This window comes from Poecilia reticulata, chromosome 7 (genome assembly GCF_904066995.2).
Source record: "Poecilia reticulata chromosome 7, P_reticulata-male-v2, whole genome shotgun sequence".
In the NCBI taxonomy this organism is placed as follows: Eukaryota; Metazoa; Chordata; class Actinopteri; order Cyprinodontiformes; family Poeciliidae; genus Poecilia; species Poecilia reticulata.
Genome location: NC_088836.1, coordinates 9,421,609 through 9,444,741, shown reverse-complemented (window position 1 = coordinate 9,444,741; position 23,133 = coordinate 9,421,609). Strand labels below are relative to the sequence as shown.

At 37.7% G+C, this 23,133-nt stretch overlaps 2 protein-coding genes across 8 annotated transcripts in view; one reads left to right on the top strand and one right to left on the bottom strand.

Moving 5' to 3' along the window:
* bsna (bassoon presynaptic cytomatrix protein a) overlaps positions 1–23,133 on the top strand; it is a 132,597-nt gene that overhangs the window by 70,248 nt on the left and 39,216 nt on the right. The window lies entirely within an intron of this gene.
* LOC145552195 (uncharacterized) lies at positions 12,544–20,367 on the bottom strand. 3 transcript variants are annotated; one of them, XM_081608809.1, is made up of 14 exons: positions 19,650–20,367; positions 19,397–19,559; positions 19,114–19,306; positions 18,730–18,801; positions 18,478–18,567; positions 17,793–17,864; positions 17,532–17,621; positions 16,824–16,895; positions 16,565–16,654; positions 15,873–15,978; positions 15,418–15,476; positions 13,256–15,335; positions 12,819–13,010; positions 12,544–12,745 (listed from the first exon to the last, which is right to left on the bottom strand). In XM_081608809.1, the coding sequence occupies exons 1-14, from the start codon at positions 19,753–19,755 to the stop codon at positions 12,651–12,653; spliced, it is 3,480 nt and encodes a 1,159-aa protein (XP_081464935.1). In that variant the 5' UTR covers positions 19,756–20,367; the 3' UTR covers positions 12,544–12,650. The 3 variants fall into 3 exon arrangements, with proteins under 3 accessions (XP_081464935.1, XP_081464936.1, XP_081464937.1); XM_081608810.1 differs by lacking the exons at positions 13,256–15,335; positions 15,418–15,476; XM_081608811.1 differs by lacking the exons at positions 12,544–12,745; positions 12,819–13,010 and having other exon boundaries at positions 15,243–15,476.

The following is a 23,133-nucleotide window of genomic DNA, read 5'->3' as shown; positions in this document are numbered from 1 at the left end:
AGAATTTAAATTCCCTCATCAACCACATCAAACGTCTCATTTTCTAGCTCATGCAGAGTGATCAGCAAAAACCCACAAGAGAGATATTTGCTCCTCATTTTTCTCCCCGACTTAAAACTCGGTGAAATCTTTGGTGATAATATAAATATTATCACTGATGTTCACTCACACAAAACCGCTGGAACGGGGTAATAAAACATGGCTGAAGAAATGTAATTTCAGTCATGGCATTTTCTCTCATCGAGAATCAATTGCATAAATCAACAGCATAAATATACATTAATCCACTCTCTCAATAAATACTCAAACCTTTCCCTTAGCTATGTTTTATGAGACTTTAACCTGCAGTCTAATTATAATGAAGTTGTCCGTCCCAACATTACTTTATTTCCTCTGTCCTCATTCATTCCTCTGTCCTCTTTCGTGTTCCCAAACTGGAAGAGAAAGACTTTTTGAGGTTTCACCTTCTGTTATGACCTCTTGCTGTTTGGACTCTTAGATTCATTTGTGTGTCTGTTTTGACCATTTCATGGTTTGATTGCTGATGTTTTGCCATTTCTTTCTATTAGTTCATTTTTTGTCATCATTCTGTGGTGGAGTTGATTTCTTAGTTTACAGTTTCTTTCTGTTTACTGTTTTTGTCAGTTTCTGGGTTTTTCCCTTAAGTTCCCTCTTTGCTTTGTTTGTCATTCACCTGCCTTTCTGCTCCAATCCCCAGTTCTTTATCATTTCCTCATTTGTCTTTACCTGCTCCCTTCCCCAGCTGCATCCACTCGCCTGTGATTAGCTCTTTTGGTGCCTTTCCATCTCTCCCTCAGTATTTAAGCTCCTCTTTCTCTTTTTCACACTTCTGGTCCTAGTGTTATATCCCCAGACATTTTTCTCTATTTTCTTTTCTTTTCTGCCTCTGAAACACATCAGTATCCAGCAGGGACTCTGAGATCAGAGTCTCTGCTGTCTCTCTTGCATGCTGACTGTAGTGATGCGCTCATCACGCCATACGTTGAGCAACATGGCCACAGAACGACAAAAACCAGAGCCTATAGACTGTGAACTCAAACTCTCACTTCACCATCTATGCTGCAGCTCTATACTTAAACTGACTAAAATATCTGGACGCCATCAGCAAACAGCGTCACTACAACCGTTAATAAACCTAGCAAATATTTTTTGTTTGTTTACAGTTATTTGTGTAAAACCTTGAGGGAGTCTGAACTTATTTCACATAAAAGTTGGCATTTGAAAATATAAAGCAGAAATGAAAAGGATGTGATAAACAACAGGCGATATGTGGTTCTATTTAGATCAGTTCTGTTCCTGTGCTGTGCAGCGGCAGGTTGTTGAACCGGTCATGTCAGTAACATGTTGTTCATCTGTTCAGCTCAGTGAGAGACACAATGACTAATGATGGAGTGGAAAGACCCGAGTGAGAGAGTGAGAGATTACATGCTGTGTCCTTATGCAGCACATAAAGAGACTCAGTGAGTACACATGTCTAATTGTGAGCTTGGATGCAAACTGCAGCTCCACAAAGGTCGAACCTTTAAAATCAGAGAGCAAGGAAAAGCCGATTACAGCAAGCGCAAAAAAACATGAATGTGTTCATATGCACAGGCTCGTACGCCTACATTATTGCAGCATTTATAACAATGCTGTCGCCTCGCAAGCATCATGAGAGAGTGAGCAGGAAGCAAACGGAGTGGGAAAAGTGATGGATGGCTAAAAGAAAAGGAGATAGAAATGAGCACAGAGGTTAGGATTGGACTGTACCATGAGGGGACAAGAGCAGAAGGGAAAGGGAACACGGATGCAAGTGACTCATGTTTTCTGGGTTTTTATGGGGCAGTTTTCTCGGTGCAGTTTTACATTTTTGTTTACACAAAGGCCTGGTTCTCTTTTCGCAAATTGTAATAATGGCTTTGGCTCCAAGCCTTGCAGTGGGTATGAATGTAATGTGGGTAATGAGGGTTTCCAGGAAATGTCTGTGCTTCACTGTAATGTCCTCTGAGGGCGTAGGAACTCGAGTTGTTTGCATGAATGTGAACTAGAAAAATCCAGCTCCAACCAGCAGCCCAGTGGTTTGCATCCTGCTGCTTCTGCTCTCTGTCTTTCTCTCCCTCTTCCTGTTACTCTTCATCATGGCTCTTTTACTTCCTTTCTTTCATTTTTCTCATGTTTTTTATGATTTTGAAATACTAAACAACTCAACCCCCTTCCCCACCTCTCCAAACCCTTTTTCATCTGTTCAGCAATATGTAACTTTCCATTAGTATTATTCTGGGCTGCAATGAATCTCATAAATCTCTGTTTTTAGAAAACACGAGCTTCTTGCGCCTCTGCTGGCTGGTTACGGTCATTGCAGCTAGATGTTGCCTCTGTCCGTGGTGCTGATGTACAATAACTCCTCTGCTTCTGCAGCAGCAGCAGGAATATCTATTACCATGTTCTTAATGGAACAAATTTCAAGACATGTGTTCGATTTAATTGTTACCTGAGCCAATTACAATTAACATTTAATTGATATTTAACTCAATAATATGGAAGCATCTCTGAGTTTATCCTCTTGTTATTGCAGTGTAGTTAAGGGGTCTGCTTAAATCCTCTTTAGTTGCGTTTTATTACAAACAAATATTTTCGTTTGTCATTCAGAAGCTTCACTGGCAGCTTTTCCTGACATTTTCTTTCTAGATGAAATGCCCAAACATGCATAAAAAGAAAACGACAAAATGTGTCTCTTTTCTAAATTGTTCCTTCAGATGTGTACTTTGACTGAACTGTTAATATCTCCAGTGGTTGTTTTCTGTGTGACAGCACGCAGCCAATATGCTGACAAGTTTTAGTCTCGACTATTTTCTTTAACACAGTTAACTTTGATATTTATGCACATATTTTTTGTTTTCATTGGTTTTGGCTTTGATTTCTCCCCCAAACAATAATTCAAACCTATTTTGCCATTTAAGTGTGACAAATCACCTGGTCAAAATCACATGTAAATCCAAACCATGAACAGTTTTGTGGTGGGATAAAAATAAGTGACAGGAGACTTAAGGTGATAAGACAGAAAGTGAAAGTAGAAGAAGAAGAACTGATCATTTATAAATTGGTTCTTATTTGAATCTTATGTGCAGCTTTCACACTCACACCTCCACATCATATTTCTTGTGGATTGTTATGTGCGGGCTTACCTATTCAATGAATTCATTTCTAATATTGCTAACGATATATTATGACACCATCTGGCAGCAGAAGACAAGCATTATTTCAAACTAGATTAAATGTTGAGCTAAGGTATTCTTTAACAAACGTAAACACGGTTCTGCTCCACACATCTCAAAAAACCTATTAAAAAAAACAATAACAAACGACCTTCTGCTCATTTAGAGATTTATTCTGCTGTTCCACTTTTTGATCCTTTAGGGCACAAAGCAGATTTTAATATTAGACAAAGATCATGTGAGTAAATCCAAAAGGCAGTAGTAAAATTATGTTTTACTGTTTTACTGCACCTTACTGTGTGAAAATGAAGCACAACAAAGCAGTTTTATGATGAGTAAAATAAAAAAGGAAAAGAAGAAGAGATGCTCTCTTCCCCAGGGAAAGTACAGTAAATAGATTTAGTCTCTCCAGCTAACACGCATCACAGTGCACACAACCATGAAACTATATATATATATATATAAAGAAAAAAAACCTTAAGTACTCCAACCAATCAGATCACATCTTAGAAAATGATGACAATTTCTGCAATTGACCAATAAAAGCCTCCGGATACCAATCCATCCTTACGCCAGAGTGTGTGCTGGCACAGAAAACGGCGTTTCATTTCATTTCATGTGTCGTTGCAAGTACCTTTAATACAGAACTGTCCCCCACCTCAGGGGGACAGTGGGCAGCTGTGGGTGTTTAAGTCTGATGCACTTTGACTGAACATGTGTAAATGGGTTCATTCTGGGCTCCTCCTCTGCTGTGCTTTTTGCCCCATTATCTCATCTGTTTCCTACTAATCTAGTCAACAGAAACACCCAGAGATAAAAACGAACGAAATGATTTGCGCTGAACTCTGTGCAGCAATTTAAACGTGTGAAAGAGAGAGCAGCTTCTGTTTGGTTATATAAGAGACGACTTGTCACATTCATTTCTGTTTTTTGTTCTTCAAGTGTTCCCTGCTCAGCCTGTCAGTATTTTATTGTATAATTGCAACGAGACGATGAGTTTCAGTTTTCACACTTCAAGCTTTTCTGTGTTACATGAAAACAGACACCATTGGCTTCTGTGTGACTTAGGTTTGATTAAATACTAAATCGGCTCAGATCCTCTAGTTGACTCATGTTTCATACCAAATGATTGCTGTCAATTTTTACATTAATTTATCATTAGACATTTAAACAAAATCCACATTTGATCACTTTGTGAAAGTCTTTTACTTTTTACAAGCATTGTCTAAGATTACGTGATGTAGGAGAGGCTTAGTTACATAAAGAAGGTTTTAATAATCCTCGGTTTATCTTTTTATTGAACGCAAATGGGGATTCTGTCATAATAAAATATGAAACGACAATATTTACATAAGGTGTATAAAAAGGACACACAAGGGTTGTCTATTTTTTTCTGTTTGAAATTAAATCAGGTTGGACAGTTTCTGTTTTAAGTCGGGCAAAATAATAAAAATCTCATCTGTTCTGAAAGGTATTTGCACATTTATATAAGTGTTTGCGCCGATGAATGTGTCACTTTTCTGCCTTGTTTTGTTGGCTTTCGGTAAATGTGCATTTTAATAATCCTGACTGCTATAAATCAGTGTTATCGGATTCGCTATCATTAAGTTTAAATTATTTGTCTTTCTAAACCCCTGACTGTTTTATATCTTAGTTATCCTTCTCGCTCCTACCTATTGCTTCCAATGTTGTCAGCATCAACTAAGCTGAGAGGATTCCCCTTCAAATGTTTAATTCTTTTTTTATCGATTCCTGGTTTCTGAATTTTTTCTCCATTTTTCCTCCATTTTTTCTCTTCAAAGAAATATTTTCAGAGTTACATGTGGAAAAAGATTGAGGGGATTTCAACCTCAGGCTTTCTTGGGTTAGATAAATATAAAGGTTTCAGCTTTTTCAAACCAAATTGTTACAAATCGCAACATTACCTTTAAAAAAAACCCCAAACAATTAAAAATCCCTCTATTTTTTCTAACCCGTCTTATTCCATCCTTGCTTCCCTCGCGGCAGAGAAAGAGCACTTATATCTTGCACTGTGTAAAATGAAAAATTGATGGCCTCGGAGGATTGACATTGACACCTAATCAATGCCAGTCTGAGCTGCAGCGGCAGACAGTCGATGTGTGATTAGCGCCCGGAGATGACAAATAATCGTCACTTTCTGATTGTGTCGCCCCTCCAGACACTGCACATCTCCCAACAGCGATGCAGCATGCGGTAGAACGAGTGTCTCCATAAGTACATTTACAGTTATGGCTAAAGGAAAGTGCACTTACTATTAAATTAAGGGCTTCATGTAATCTGTTGAGCCCATATTGACGTAGAATCTGACGTTTAGTAGAGACCAGATCATTTTGACATCGAAACCGTTCAAGTGATAAAAAATGAGAATAGAAATGAATTTGTACTGAAGTAAAAGCATTTTCAACATAAAATGGTAAGAGAACCCTGATAGTCAAAATGATTGATGTGATTTCTAATTTAATGTCATGTTGACAAAGAGTAGAAACAGAGCACATAATCTGGAGCTCTCGATAACAAGTGCAGGCTAGGATTTTTATAGAGTTGGGTATTGGTTATATATTTGTTATATTTTTGATTTTTGAGTATCGAAACACCAAGTGCGGGTTTCAATTATTCTGTTGGAGATTTCATTAAAAATAAGAAAGCCAGCACAGACCTGTATCTTCACTTCTCTCAGAGTGAAAATACAAAATAAAATCGGCTATAAAACGTGCAACTTGCATGCAGTGACGCTGTTAGAACGCCGATGGTTCCTGGTGGCATATTCCATAGTGCCAACAATCCATGTTGACCATCACAAATGATCAGTGGTGGAGAAAGTACTCAAAAAATGTACTTAAGTAAAAGTACAAATACACAGTCAAAAATGTACTCAAGTAAAAGTCAAAGTACCACATTAACATTTTACTTAAGTAAAAGTAAAAAAGTACTGGCTTTTAAAAATACTTAAGTATTAAAAGTAAAAGTACTTGCTGAATGCATTACCTAATCGCTAATATCATTAAGTGTGCCGATTGTATTTAATTTTAATACATCAGAAATGTGCCATTTTAATGAACACTACCACAGATTAAACGTGTTCTTATTGTGTTTATTCTCTGTAACAGTTTAGACTTAGATATGCGATTCTATGGATCATTATTTCAGGGATGGAAACATCTTGTCTCCTGTCCTTACATAGCATGAACTTCATTAGTGACATTTATTTGGAAAGAAATCCAACTGAAAGGGGAGGGAAAGAAGGTGTGGGGAGGCAACCAAGGAGCCATGTAGCAGAGTTGTAGTCAAGACCACCGAACCCGAGACCAAGACCAGTGCCCCGCGCTAAATGACACAATAACATTAAGTTTACCTATCAAAATTGGTTCTCAGATTGATCTGAAAGATCCACATTCCCATAAAAACACCTAGATATTAAATACTTAGACCTGAAATATATTTAACCAGTATCAATTAAAACTCACTTCATTCTGTTTTGTTTTCATCGCTGTGCTACAATCCGCAGATGTCTCCTGCTATCCCTAGACAAATAACGCCCTGGGCGGTTGCCCATATTGCACATGTCAGAAACCACAACTGAAACATCGCAATTAACAGTAAATATCGTTCAACTATGAACACTGTCCAACGGCGCAACAAGTAACTAAGCAGAATGAGCATTGTGACTGTTTTCATCCTCCCTCCCACTGCGATGCTTGCCACCATGACAGGAGACGAAATCAATCAATGAGCAATGAGCATGCTCTGTGTTCATGTTCAACTTTTACTTATTCAGCGAAGTGTACACAAGAACAAAGAACGGCTCTCAGTGAGGCTTCAGTCCTTAGGACTTAGTAAAGATCCGTCCAGAAGAATCGGATCGTTCCTGAATGTTATACCACTATATTGCAGACTTTGGTCACAGCGTTGTCCCATATATGCGACACCTCAGTCAACACACAATAATTCAGCGCATGAGTGACAACTTTTTTTCATCGCAGATGCAACATGTGTCTCTGTACAGCTAGCTTAGCTAGCATCACGTCCACAGAACTTACCTTTCTTTAAGCTTTCATTCCAAGTGACTCTAAAAGTTGGACGAAGTTCCACCGTCTGTGAAAGCGAAGCGCTGCTGATTTTACATGTCGCCATATCTATGATTTATGCAGCGCTATTATATTACTGACGGTTAGACAGACATCCAGACATCTCCTCCCGCTCAGAGGAAACTACTGCGCATGTCAGGAGCTCCGCCTGTGAGTAAAGGTGGAGCCGATGGGTGACAACAGACACTAAGTCACGTTATTGCTTGGATTTTACGGCGCCACCTTAAATCCCTGAACTTCACATTTTAACGGAAAAAAAGAGCAACGCGACTTGGATGTAACGAGTAACGAGACAGTTTTGTAGAAATGTAGTGAAGTAGAAAGTACAGATACTTAGTGTAAAATGTAGTGGAGTAAAAGTAGAAAGTACCCATTATTAAATCTACTTAAGTAAAGTACAGATACACGAAAACTGTACTTAAGTACTTCCCACCACTGCAAATGATGCAATGCAGTCTGTGTGCAACAAGCCAAAAGTAGCTCCCGATATCAATAAAATAAATGTCTTGCCATGGTTGAGCCGTTAAATTGCTAATGGGCTTTCCGTATTCCACCACTTGATCGCCACCATCTCCTTCATCGTGATAAAGTTAAAACCACTGATTAAAAATAAGCAGCTGGATCGTCAGCCTCCTCTGTATCACTATTACCAGCCATTACTGTATTGGTTTGGTGTGGAGAGCTTTAGGTGGTAGCTCGACATCATCTACAGATGATAATGAAATGTTGTAACAAGCAATGAGTTCATCTGCGAGGTCCAGCTAACATAATCCCACACGTGGCCAAGTGCAGACTGACCCACATATTGTTTCACTGCTCGAAAATCTGTGTTATATTCATGGGATGACTCAGCTAATCAAACACACACAATCACACGGAACAGTCAGGCCAGACATGAGTCAGCGGCAAAGGACAGGTCAACCTTCACATGATGCTTGCGAGTGTCTTCATGCTGTACTACTTGTGAGAGTCAGATGATCTTCAAATGCCAGGAGAGATTGCGCGCTGTTTGTGCTAGGATGCCGTTAACTCAGAATAATCTGTCGTTGGTTGACATGGGTCAGCTGTGGTGGCTCCAGGTGTTTTATTGTAAACATATCCCACAGAAAGGAAACTCCAGGTAAGACCCAGAACTTGTTGCTGGGGCTCGGTATGTTATATTGGTAGGAAATGCCGTTATAAATTATAAAGCCAGTGAGTGAGTCTACTGCAATGGATTCCTTCCGATTTGTTGGAAATGATAGCCTTAGCAACTTGTCATCAGGACGGCAGGTGCTATTTGAAGTTTTTCTGCTTTTTGTGTTGTGCAGTCAGTTGGTTTTGACCTCGTCAGAACTTCCTTCTCGCCGTTGCTCTTTCGAAAAGAAAGAGCTCATGTTTTTCTTAAATGTCAACGCCACATCGGTTTCTGTTCTGGGGAGGTGGGGGTTTATCTTTACCCACAAAGTCACACAGGAGCAACAGAAACCGCGAGCAGCCTTTCCATACATCCAGTGGAACACATGGGAACACGCGCCGCGCACACGTTTAGTCAAGCGAATGCGACAACAGTGGAGGATGCTCACACAGTGAAATCCTGTCCCAGATGCATCTCTCAGCCAGAGCTGCCAGTTTCATGAGGCAGAACTAATTCACTTTTCATTTTTAGATTTTACCACTCCTTTCTCTTCTCCTCCTCTCCTCACCCTTCATCCTCCTTTTATCTCTTATTCTAATTCTCTAATATCTTTATCCTACCCCCCCCCCTGCTATCTCTACTCATATTTTTTTATATTTGGCTGCTCACTGCTCTGATATTCCTTCCCCTCTTCTTGCGCCCCCTTTCTTTTTTTGATCTGTCCTACATCTTCTGACTCTCCCCCTCTTGCTTATTCATTGTTATCATCTCTCCATTTTATCCTGACATTTTTAGTACAATTTCTATGATTACTTTCACGGCCAGTCCAGTATCTAGTTTTTCTTTCTGCAATCAGTTGATATGCATTGATGTGGCTTCAGTTGGTATGGATGGATGGATGGATGGATGGATGGATGGATGGATGGATGGATGGATGGATGGATGGATGGATGGATGGATGGATGGATGGATGGATGGATGGATGGATGGATGGATGGATGGATGGATGGATGGATGGATGGATGGATGGATGGATGGAGTTCATACAAGCCAGACTCATTTCAAATAATAATGGGGAAAAAACATGTTTAGAAATCTCTATGAACCACAATAGGTTATTAGAGCTGCATTAAAAAAGAAAATTACATCGTATCACGACTTTATTCTTATGAGAATAAATCCATAATATTACATTGCAGCTTTATTCTTGTATTATTTTTGCTTTTCTCTCGTAACTTTATTACTTTTTGTCATTTTTTAAAATTTCTACTCACTAAAACTAAAAACGATCAGTGACTTGCAGAAAGATTAACCTCTGAACTTTTACTCACTCACATTACTACTTGAAATGTCAACAAACTTGAAAAGTTCGTTGACCTTGAAAAGTGTGGCGTTCATGTACACACAAGTATCACTGTAATTGTCGAGGAATACAAACCTGCCCTTTATGGAAGAAGAAAACCAATGTTGAGAGAAAGCCATGAGAATAGACATAAAAAACAGAAAACATGTAAGAGTGTGGGTTACGCGGACAAGAAAACAAGCGGCTACATGCAAAGTGCTCTGTCTGCACATCACTCTGATTACAGGGAGAGAGAAGCTGATCTTTATTGATGGTAAGATGAATAGAGTTAAATAAGGAGCAGTGTGTTTGTTCCTCTAAAGGGGAAATCCAAACTGATATTGGTATTTCTTTTACTTGAGTTACATCAACATTTCTTCAAATTTAGCTTTCTTCAATCATTCTTCATCGTTCTCATGCCATCTTCTCCCCTTTTAGCTTCCATTTTTCAGCCTCAATAACCAACTTATTCACAATCTAGTCTTACGGTGGAAGAGAGGGGGAGTTTTTTTTTTTCTTCCTTTTTTTCCCCTCTCGTATCTTTCCTCTGAGCCTTAAGCTAAATTTTCATCCTCCTCTCTTTCTAACATCTGTCTGATGGTGGCTTCTTCTTCCCAGCCCTCCGGGATGAGGCAGCAATCTCCCCTGCCCCATAATGCTCCTGTCCATGCGAGGACTGCCTCCTGCACTTCAAAGTACACACTCCACCACTTCAAAGTCTCAAAGCCGTTCTCATGCTGAGGCCAGATCAATTAGAGCCTAATAATACCCAGCTTCCTCCCACTCTCTCCTCTGCTGGTGACGAGTTTCACACCTTGAGTACGCGCAGCAAGAAAAAGAACTCTCTTATTGTAGATGTTCTGATACAACAGAAAGGGAAACAGTTTGATTTTAAGCTCAATTTGGAGGATTAGGTGATGTAACATCACGTTTGCTGCCCAGCTCAGCAGTTAATGAAATAATGCAGTCATGAAATAAATCACTTTTCACACACTCGTTCATGCCCAAGGGTGAATTTTAAATCTGGGAGAAGATCCACACATACACACACACGCACGCACACACACACACACACACACACACACACACACACACACACACACAGCTATACAGGTATATGTGGTTTAGCCTGCCTTTTTCGCCAAACAGGCCCGGTGGTGGTTTAGATGGACTACCCTTTCCCAAGTAGCTAGAGCAACGAGAGATGGCTTAAAACACTGCAAAAAATCTGAAAAAAATTTAGCTCACTTTAGGTTTCAGATAGCAGCTACACAGCCTTTGTTTCAGCAATCTGACACCATGGTGGGTTATATGGACATCAGCAAATTGTGGTTTATGAGAACAAAACAAAGTAATGTGAGGACTTTAAAGGGACAACTACGTCATATTTAAAAACCTGCTGATTAGCATAAACACACAACCTGACAGCATACAGCATTAACAGAACATAATTTTATTAGGTAAATATGACCAAATAATTCAATTATTTTTCTTTAAAAAATAAAAGTAAGCCTGAAATTGAAATGACCAAAGGAAAATAAAAAAATTTAAAAATTTAAGTGCTGCAACAAAACATACAGAAAAGTAAAATTAGGGTGCATAGTGTTACCAAGTATTCTGAATATAAATAAATAAGTAAAACAATGTTAAATTAAAATTCTGCCACTTTTTCCAATATTTCTTTATGCTGGACAACAAAAAAATGTCTCACCATTAGAAAAAGAGCTTTTCTGCCTATTAACACGACTACATGAAAACAGCCTCTATGTCACGGGACTTTACAGATAATATTATTTGATAGGCAACAAAAAAATCTGTTTTAGTAGCATGAACAAAACAGAACCCTTTTGAATAAATGATTACTTCACATAAAATCTAGAGCTTTTTCTTTTGTGTCTGCCTTTTAGCAGTTATTCCACGGTTTCTCACAAAGTCCCTGATATTTTGTGCTGTTCTTTGAGCCAGCACAGGATCTTCAACCAACTTGCAGTGATTGCACTCATTTTTAGTGGCAAGTTTTCCTTTACCTATGTGAGCTTTAAAATGCCTCATAACAGCAGAAACCTCAGCACTTGACCAAGGGTTTTTTGGTTGTCTTCTGGTTGCGCCAGAGGAGGTCTCTGAAGAAAAAAAAAACGTAAAGCGAAAAGCAGTTTATTAAAATATAAAATAAAAAACATGCTACCTTTACACAGGATAACAACCTTACTACAAAGTTTAGAAAAAATATTGTCCAATCATGAAAGTAGTTTGGCTGTAGTTTGTGAGAACAAACTACAGCCAAATGAAACCAGACAATGAAAAGTAATAAGTGACATGATTGCCATCTATGAAAATGGCACTCCAAATTTGCAATAACCTTAACCACATTATAATGGATAGAGAGCATAGAGGGGTTATAAGCTATGTATGGAGAGCCTTATTAGTGGCCAGTTGCATCAAGATGGCTGCTGGGCAAGCATGTTTGTAAGTTTGTCTACAATCGACTAACTGAAAAGTGAACAGAAATTTGGAATACCAAGCTTCAAAAATGTGAAATTACTGGAAATTGAGTGGAGAAGAAAGACAATAAGAAATGTCCAAGCAGAAACAAAAGGAATCTTCCAAAGGGAGACATGTGGACAAAAACAAGTTGCTTCAGTTTAGCTTTATTCTTTGCTTGTGCTCAATAAATAGCTTATTTATTGTTGAACTCCATGTCTCCCTATCTTTTATTATGGCTCAAAGAGCCGGTCATAACACTCTTCACTAGGTTGGCACATGTCTCAAGCAAATGGCATATAGTTCCAGGTCATCTGGACTGCATGGCCTTTAAGCATGAACTAGTTAATATGGTCAGCTCAATAGAATCATGCTTTAACTAAATGTAGCTAGGAGTTGGGATCAAAACACAGCATTAATAGGAAACTTGACTTGCCTTCAACAGGAGGGACAGTTTTCTCTGCTGTCGATGACACTGCTCCCACTAAGACATACAACAGAAGTTAAAAAAATGGGTAGACAAAAAGTAATAGCATCTTTGGATTCAAGTAACATACACAAATCATCCATATTCTTGCTTTGCTCAGGTTCCACAAGTTCCTCAGGTTTCACAGGTTCCTCAGGTTCCACAGGTTCCTCGGGTTCCACAGGTGCCTCGGGTTCCACAGGTTCCTCGGGTTCCACAGAATCGCTACCATCCGAGTCACTTAAATCCTCCTTTTCTTCATCCTCACTTAGTTCTATTTCATCTGAAAGTCATTATTAGAATACTTTCTCAAGTGAATGCCATACATAAAATTATATCTAAGCACTACCAAAATTAGGCTTAAAACGCGTTTTGTATTTAGTAATATGTTCTAACCTAGAGAATCACTATTGTAATATTTTCTAATAATAATAATTTATTTACATCCATCAATTTTACAAATATTGGTAATGTCAGACAAGTTCTACTAATGGCAAAAAGATCACAAAAAATAATTTAAGCAATAACCTTCGATTTCAATGTCATCAAGGGATTTCCCTTGCAGGGTGCATATTTGTCCTTTCTCCATGGACAAAAGGAGCTTAGAAATCTTTGCCAGTTGTGTTGTTGGCACAGGTAAGCGATAAAATTCCCTGTGGACACGAATATCATGCCCCAGGAAGTCAGCCACCTGGTCAATTTCGTTATTTTTGAGGTTGAGGACTTGTGACAATGTGGCAACATGCTTTCTGAGTTGTGTGGACCTTAGGAACTCGGGATGCTTCGCCCCACATTGGCTTCCATAAACACGCAAACAGTCTTGGCCCCTGTAGTGACTTTGAGATCTTGGTCGGGCAAAAAGAAAGATGTTTGTGGAGCAAACACCACATTGCTCTCTTTTGCTGACCAGCAGAGTCAGAGCATCCACCACATCTGGAGAAAGGAGAACCGCAACTTTTCGACCTCTTTTTCCAATTATTTCAACACGACTGAAGTAGCTACAGAGCTTTTTTTCAACCTTGGACAGCCCAGCAGCAACATCTTCATGGAGCTTGGAGTCATCCCTCTGCTGGAAACCTCTGAGATGCATCTTTGAGACTTCTCCAGCTCGTCTTCGATTGAACACAATGACCTGTGCAAGAGTAACTTTTGCAAGTTCTGCATAATTCTGGGGACTGACCTCATCTTTCAAGTTAGAAAATGCATTTTCTCCAGATTTCTTAAGATACCTATGAAGACTCTGAACATCTTCTGTGAATGGTAAGGTTAATGGCTTATTATATTTGTCATGACTCAAAGTGTTCAAGGCAGTATGTGACACTAACTCAGACCACTTGGATGTATACAGCTTTTTGAAAGCGTCTGTTGACTTAATCAGTTCTTCATCTTCTGCCATGAGTGCTCGGCAGTGGATAATGTCACTGATTTTGTGTAGTGTATGTCCTAGTTTTAGTGCAAGACTTGGTGTTTGGTATGAATGCTTTTCTTCATCAAAACCGCAGACAATCTTTACTGCCTGGACAACTCTTTGGAAGTTAGCAGGTTTCACAGCTTCCTCCAAGTTATGTACAGAGAATTCAGACCGTAGACATATTAACAGACGTCCAATTTCACGGAGCTTCTGTCGAATGTACTCATACTTGGTAGGGTCTTGTCCATGTCTGTTGTAGAGAGACTGGGCCAACTGAATAATGGTCAGGTCATTTCTCACAACTGTGGCTACATCATCCTGCTTCATGGGACCGAGGAGCTTCCAAACCCCACTTGAAATCTCCTGACAGAATGCAGACTCTTGAGCCATAGCAAAACCCAGTACTTTGGTTCTTCCAGGTCCTGGGTTCAAATCTTCATTTTGTGGCTTACAGGGGCATCTTCGGACATGTCTCCATAGTTCCTTTCGAATATACATACCTTGGCAGTACATACAATGTATAAATGTTCCAGTCTTTGCTTTCGCTTTTGGCTTTCTCTTTACTTTCAATGATCCTTTCCCACTTTGTAAAACCTCAGAGTTATGTTTGAAGTTCCCCTTGTTTCTCATTTTCTCTAGAAGAACTTTGCGTTCTTTTGAGTTTTCCGGAAGGGAAAAAACATAAGCAATTTCAGCATGTGTCTTGTGGGTTTTTAAATGGCGTGAAATTTTGCTCTGTGGTCTACCACATACAAAGCAGAAGTTCTTAACACCCATAATATGCTGTGAGGATTCCTGTTTGTGAGGCTCCTTTTGACTTTTTGGTTTTTTGTTTGAGTCTTTTGTAGACTTGACTGGGCTGAATGTTTCAAGTGTGTCATCACCCATATCATCTGTGTGAAATGGAGGCCAGATATTTGATGTGCTAGGTTCAACCACAGAACTTGAGTCTGGCAAGAATGAAGCGAGATCTGGTATTGTTGGGTTTCCTTGAATTTGTCCAACTTTAGACTTGATGGGCTGAAAGGGGATGCTAATATCTGAGTCTTCATCAGTTTCTGCAGATTCTGAATTTGGTATGTAGTCCATATCAGACTCATGGTCATCATCTGACATTTCACATTGTTTGGAAGGTGATGTGTTGTTGTCGTCATCTGATGAGGAGTGAGCCATGGAATATTTAAAAAGTTCTTTTGCCTGAAATTGTGGGAAATATAATTTATGTTATAATTGAGACTTACAAGGCAAAGCTAAAAAAAAAACTTATGTGGACATTCACCTGGGTTCTGTCATTTGTAATTTGTTTAAGGCAATATGAATGCCAGACTTTTGAACAACCTGTGAAGAAATTTAAATGTAAAAAAACAAACAAGACAAAAAAAAAATCTAAATCTCAAATAAGCCATTACACCTTATTTTAAGATCACAAAGGTAAATATGGATTAACAATTATTTTTTAAAAATGTGCAAAATTGAACTTTTTGGGTAAAATTTTATGTTCCGTTTTAAAAAAATATTAAGGGTAAAGATTTTAAGGTAGTTTGAAATCTTCCACTGCTTTGAAAGTCACCATGATGATGTACATTTCATTGTATTTAAATCTATATACTCACTTCTGAAAATGCTGAAGTGAGTGTCGACCATGAAATTTGTTCATGGTCGACAGTTCAACAAAGACATAGATCCTATTTGCAGCACTTTTTAATTCAAATACAAATTAACTAAATATCTTACCTTTACACTGGTAGCCAACCCACTTGAATGAAGAACAAGGACCAAAACACTGAATACACTTCTCCAAAGAAGATAATGTTGTGCACATCAGGTGATGTTTTTGACACTACAAGGAAAAGATTAAACACACACATATACATATATATATATATATATAAGAGTTAGGGATATTTATTTAAAGTATATTCAATATTGGGTAATGAATGAGAACATATTTAAAGAGGGTGCAAATCATAAAAAAATAACTTTTCCTGCAAACTTTTAAATTGTTAAATTAAAAATATTATGTGGTAAAGACGCAGAGAAGACAAAATCTTTATATATATATTTTTTCTAAGTATGACAACATTTAAAATTTTATTCTAATATATTCTGGGATGTCAAGTCAACATTTGTCAGAGGTCAAACCAATATTAACAACCTCACAGGAACCAAAAAAAATATTTTTATCAATTCAATAACGCCAGGTCCCCATATACAATATGGTCCTTCTGTATCACATTGGGGCAGTTGACCATGAAACACACACATACACACACTGAGCTTGCCACCTAAAAACCATGACATAAGACTGTCCTTACAAACCAATGTCTTTATAAACCACATGACATTCAGGTCCACACACACACACACTTAAGTAGAACAGATTGGCTGAACTGACATCATTTAGCTACACTTTAATCATAAAATACCTCTGAATTGTTGGGAAGTGAATCCAGGACTGAATCTGTCTCATTTGGGACACTGGTTGTCATCTGATCCTGGTCATTTTCAGCTCTCACCTGAAACAGAAAATAAATAAAGGTCAACACCATATTCCCTTTGACTTATTTACGAAGATATCCTCAATTAAGCGATGGTGCCCTATGACAGCAAACACCCATGAAAGGTAACTAGTTTTAAACCCAGCCAAAATGTTTGGTAAAGTCAAATAAAAAACAAATTCTGTACCTGTTCTGTGTTGTCAGTTGTAGAAGTTGAATGAGTACAGTCAGGACTTTGAGACATTTCTTTCTCCAACTCCTGTGAAAAAGAAGGAAGAATGATTATTTTTCCCCACAGAAGAATTTCTGCGATGTTGTAGAAACAATAGTTTGATGTTTGACCAAAGCGTTTTGAATTCTGGAAGCAGCTTGACAGACGAACTCTTAAGAAACAAGTAGAATGATAGCAAACTTTAACAAATATTCAAAATGTTATAATTTCAGCAGCACTGACCAAATTGAAGTCTGATTCTGTGGTTAAATTAAAAGTAAATTTCACCAAAATGTAATGTATTTTCTTTAACTTTTAAGAAATTTAAATCTTTATTCTCCCAATAGGTTCTGGGATGCCAAGTCAACATTTATCTAAGGTCAAACCAATATTAACAATCTCACAAGAACCAAAACAAATGTTTTTTATCAATTCAATAACGCCAGGTCCCCATATACAATATGGTCCTTCTGTATCACATTGGGGCAGTTGACCATGAAACACACACATACACACACTGAGCTTACCACACTGAGCTTACAAACTGAAAACCATGACATGAGACTGTCCTTACAAACCAATGTCTTCATAAACCACATGGCATTCAGGTCCACACACAGACACACTTAAGTAGAACAGGTTGGCTGACTGACATCATTTAGCTACACCTTAATCATAAAATACCTCTGAGTTGTTGGGAAGTGAATCCAGGACTGAATCTGTCTCATTTGGGACACTGGTTGTCTTCTGATCCTGGTCATTTTCAGCTCTGATCTGAAACAGAAAATAAATAAAAGTCAACACCATATTCCCTTTGACTTATTTACGGACATATCCTCAATTAAGTGATGGTGCCCTAAGACAGTAAACACCCATGAAAGGTAACTAGTTTTAAATCCAGCCAAAATGTTTGGTAAAGTCAAAATAAAAACCCAACTTCTGTACCTGTTCTGTGTTGTCAGTTGTAGAAGTTGAATGAGTACAGTCAGGACTTTGAGACGTTTCTTTCTCCAACTCCTGTGAAAAGAAAAAGATTGTCTTTTTTTTTCCTCAGAAGATTTTCTGTGACTTAGCAGAGAACAATAGTCTTATGGTTGACTTAATTGTTTCGAATTCTGGAAACAGCGTAAAAGATGAATGATGGCAAACTTTAACAGATAGTCAAAATACTACAATTTCACAAGTATTGACAAACTGAAGTCTGATTCTGTTGTGAAATTCAAAAGATTTTCACCAAAAAGTTAATGCATTTTCTTTAACTTTTAAAAACATAAAATCTTTATTCTCCCAATATTTTCTGAGATGCTAAGTCAATATTTATCAGAGGTCAAACCAATATTAACAACCTCACAAGAACCAAAACAAATGTTTTTATCAATTCAATAACGCCAGGTCCCCATATACAATATGGTCCTCCTGTATCACATTGGGGCAGTTGACCATGAAACACACACATACACACACTGAGCTTACCACACTGAGCTTACAAACTGAAAACCATGACATGAGACTGTCCTTACAAACCAATGTCTTTATAAACCACATGGCATTCAGGTCCACACACAGACACACTTAAGTAGAACAGGTTGGCTGACTGACATCATTTAGCTACACTTTAATCATAAAATACCTCTGAATTGTTGGGAAGTGAATCCAGGACTGAATCTGTCTCGTTTGGGACACTGGTTGTCATCTGATCCTGGTCATTTTCAGCTCTGACCTGAAACAGAAAATAAATAAAAGTCAACACCATATTCCCTTTGACTTATTTATGGAGATTAAGTGATGGTGCCCTATGACAGTAAACACCCATGAAAGGTAACTAGTTTTAAATCCAGCCAAAATGTTTGGTAAAGTCAAAATAAAAGCCCAACTTCTGTACCTGTTCTGTGTTGTCAGTTGTAGAAGTTGAATGAGTACAGTCAGGACTTTGAGACGTTTCTTTCTCCAACTCCTGTGAAAAAGAAGAAAGACTGATTATTTTTCCCCACAGAAGATTTTCTGTGATGTAGCAGAGAAAATAGTCTGATGGTTGACTTAAGTATTTCGAATTCTGGAAACGGCGTAAATACTATCCTACTGTAATTATTTATTATACATTTGTGGGTAACTGGTTAATTTGCACTGCAACGTCTTGTACAGTCAGCCATCTATTCTTGTGAAAAGAAAGGTAAAACAAAGGAGGTTCAGGTTTAAATCATCATTATTAGCGCATTTCTTAAATGAACATAATCTTAAGATTCATAACATTTGATTTTTTTAGTACCTTGAGTCGCCATGGCCAGTCTGAGTCCCCATAATTGTACGTAATCTCTTCTCCCTGATTGATATCTCGAGTTGCAAATAAACACAAATGTGGCTTCTGTTGCACAGTCAGATACTTCATTTTGGTATTTGGGCTGATATTGTCATCGTTTATAAGCCTTCCAAGAGAGCCATCTTCTTTTGCTGCATCAACACTGCAAATATATAACATTGCATTTTAAATATAAACATATTCATTTACATATATGCCATTCTAATTAGACTTCTGATACAAACATACTCACCACCAGAGTTTTCCATTAAAGTAGAATTCAAACAAGAAAACTTTAAGGTTGTCATGGTAAATTTTCTGTCTCCTCTCACATTCCTCTTTACTTATCAGTTCACCTCGATACTCACACAGAAAGTCTCCTTTCTGAAAAGAGGTTGTGGCAAAAATACCACGGCCTAATGAAGAAAGCAAAAATAATAGTAGAAAGAGTAAACAATGTATAAAGGATTGACTGTAATTAAACCACCCCCCAAAAATACCCATACCTTTAAAGGCATTGATGTACTTGACGTAAAGCTCCACTTTGTCCGTTTTGGTATCAATATAATATTTGGCATCTTCCTTCGGTTTTATGCGTCTTCGCCTCTGCATGTTTTACTGGCATGTATGAAAAGTTATAACAGTCAAATAAGGAATTACAGGCTTCTTTATAATTCCTACAAGCTTTAAAGCTAAAAATTAAATTATCACTATGGAAACATGTTATACATGCAAGACACATACCTCAGATAAAACACCAACACTATAATTTATTTAATCACTGATTTAAAAAAGTGCTTTACCATCTACAAATAGTTCATACAATGATCAGTGTTCAATATATTGAGGTTCAGCCAGTAGTACAGCCTTACAAGAATACTTGAGCCATAATTTAAGGAAAAAGGCTGTTTTTTTTGCACAAATGAATTTTGTTAAGTCCTATTCATCTTTTAGTCAGTCCTCCAGGTACAATCCCCTCCAACTTTTAAATGCATCTCTGCCTCAACACACCTAAATCAAATAATGTCAGAAATCTGGAGAATTTGGCTGCATGTGAGGTTATTCAGCTAATTAAGGTACAAATACACATTTAAAAATTGAAGAACGACTATGTTTGCCTGAATTTGAGGACTCCTGGTTTATACTTTCAGCATTTAAGTTGCTGAAGTCAGCGAAGTGATTACAGTACACAGCTTTAAAGCCATCGGTGCACCTGCCCTATTGCATCCATTTATTCAAACATTCAACAATTAATGCTTTTCTAAAAGATTAACAAGTTTCACAGAAACCTGTGGGTTTACTTCTTATTAATTTCCTGCTTGCTCTTCAGCAGGACCGATGGCAATCAAGCTTAACGAGCTTAACAAGCAGAATGTCACTACGCAGTTAGCTAACATAAAGCAAGCAATTTGCCAATATCGTTAAATATAGTGATGAAAACCTTAGTCTATCACCCAGTTTTTACCACTAAAAGCTAAGTGGTACCTGTTTGGGGTATGGTACCACACAGATACCATCTACTCCAAACATCGTCAACTTGTCAAACACGTTTCGTCTAGCTACGAAGCTAGCTCTCCTAGTCAAGCTAGTCTCTTACTTTAAAACACTTTGAATAAAAACTATACTGCTTCAGGTAGGTCTTTTCAGTCATAAAAGTATACATATCTAAGTTACTTGATGTAAATATCCAAAATATGTTGGTTAGCTTTCATGTCACCTAAATTAAAATCTAAAATAATTCATTTTGCTCAAAAATCTCTTACATTTGCAGTTATTTACTTGCAAATAACTTTATCTAGGCAAAATGTATTTTTAATTTACAATTTATGCTTACCTGTGCAGAGTTATTCCACCAACATGTCCATATTGAGAGATGCGGCTTCAAATGGGGATTTAATTTTTAAAAACCTGGCGTCTGGGACTGTTTAGTAATCAGACACGCCCACAAGTTTTTTTCAGCCAATCAGATGATGACCGGCTAAAAGCGCGCGTAGTGTATGGAAAATGTGTGTAAAAGTGCAATTCATACACACCACCGCTTGAAATCAGGCAGCGCTGTGTTATACACTGGAATACACAAATCTCAGGTCACATGGTATAAAAGGACAATTAAAGAAAGTGAGATATCACGCTGTTTATTCACTGAAAAGTACAAATATATGGTCCACATCATGCAAAAACTGGCATAGTTGCTATAAAACTTTAGATTTATGAGAAAAAGTGTTGTTTAGATACTCAAAATTTTAAATACACTCCTTGATTTATGAGGACATCAGCATTGTCCTTGTATTACCCTTAGGTCCGCGTAACGTAAGTGCGTATTCAGGTCAAAAGGCAGGCTAAACCACGTATACCAACGCACACACACACACACACACACACACACACACACACACACACACACACATACGCACAAAAACAAAACAAAAAACTCACCCATGCTGATATTTATAGCCTTTTTGCTGTGCTCATTTCTATTTTTTTTGTAAATAATGGCTTGTTGTAGTAGTTCCCTTTCTTTACCACATGCATCCAGTGTTGGCTAGAAATAAATTACAGAGGGATTTGTCATATTTTTAGAGAAATGTACAAAACTCTACTGTAGCATATCTGTAAAGATAACAGTACACTGTAATACACATCAAATCGATGTAAATGGTTGGTGACCATTAAAAAGGTCAGTGGGTTAGTTTCTCAGAAGATGCGACTCATGAAGGAGTGATTGATATGAATATATATATATATATATATATATATATATATATATATATATATATATATATATATATATATATATATATATATATATATATATATATATATATATATGATTTTTTTTTAAATCATTAAATTCTGCTTGAGCAAGCGGACTTGGAAAATGTAGCATAGCATAGCAGGAGTTCAGTATTAATTATCCTGTCAAGCTGCTGCTCTGCCTTTACTGCATTTTAAAATGAGAAAACGAGGATGCAAAGCATTAGGTAAATAATAATCCAGTATCTAGTTAATGCTTTTTCACCAACATGATAAAATGCGTTTTGTTTGTCGGGGTTAACAGTTTGAAAGACTAAACCAATAAAGTATTGTGAAAAAAATGTTCTGTCACCATGACGAATGCTTAATACCCGCAGTACTAAAAAAAAAAAAAAATCATTAAATCCCTTAAACAAATAGAACTAAAGTGTGTCACCATGACTCAAAGTATTGGATTTGAATTAAACCTGATTTACATTTGATTAAACATGTCAGACACTTTGATTTTTAAAAATCACACGAAGTTGATTGCGATACTAGAAGACCATTCCCTTTCACATACATGATGACATTTTTAACACAATTTGAAATCATCTGTTCTTTCGTTTCTCTGCAGGTTCTTATTCTGTTCTCTGCTCCCACCTAGTTCTCAGGAAATAATCCGTCTCTTTTTACTGCAAAATTGTTCACGGATTATTAACCTTTAGATAAGTAGCTACTCTGCACTAGACTTTAACCAGAATCTTTCTATTAAAAGACACAAAAGGCTGCCAGTTGTATATTTTATAGTTAGTGAACTGTACATTAGTCAGAGAGATATCACTTATGTGGGGAACCTTAGAGAGTCTGACTTTAAGCTGTGGGTTTGACCTAATGGAGCGCTTTTGTTTTGTTCTGGTCCTCCTAACACATGCTTTCTAAAGCACTTGTGGAAGTTTGTTGACTTGTCTGTCTTCATGCTCCCTGTTCAGTCAGTGATGAGATAAGCAGGCCCCGCTATAGCTCTGCTGCTGGCGAGCCGCCATCCCATTACTGCAAAAGTCAAAAATCCTCTGATCCCTGCAGTCACTACTCGCACACACACATCCAAGCACAGCATCTTTGCAGGGAGACACACTCTCGCACTGCGAATGTTCCCCCTGTGTTTCACTGGTGTACTTCTGTGTGTATTAGTGAGTCCCAATAAGACACTTAGCCTGTTACGATTAGCTCCCATGACAGATTTATGGGTCATAC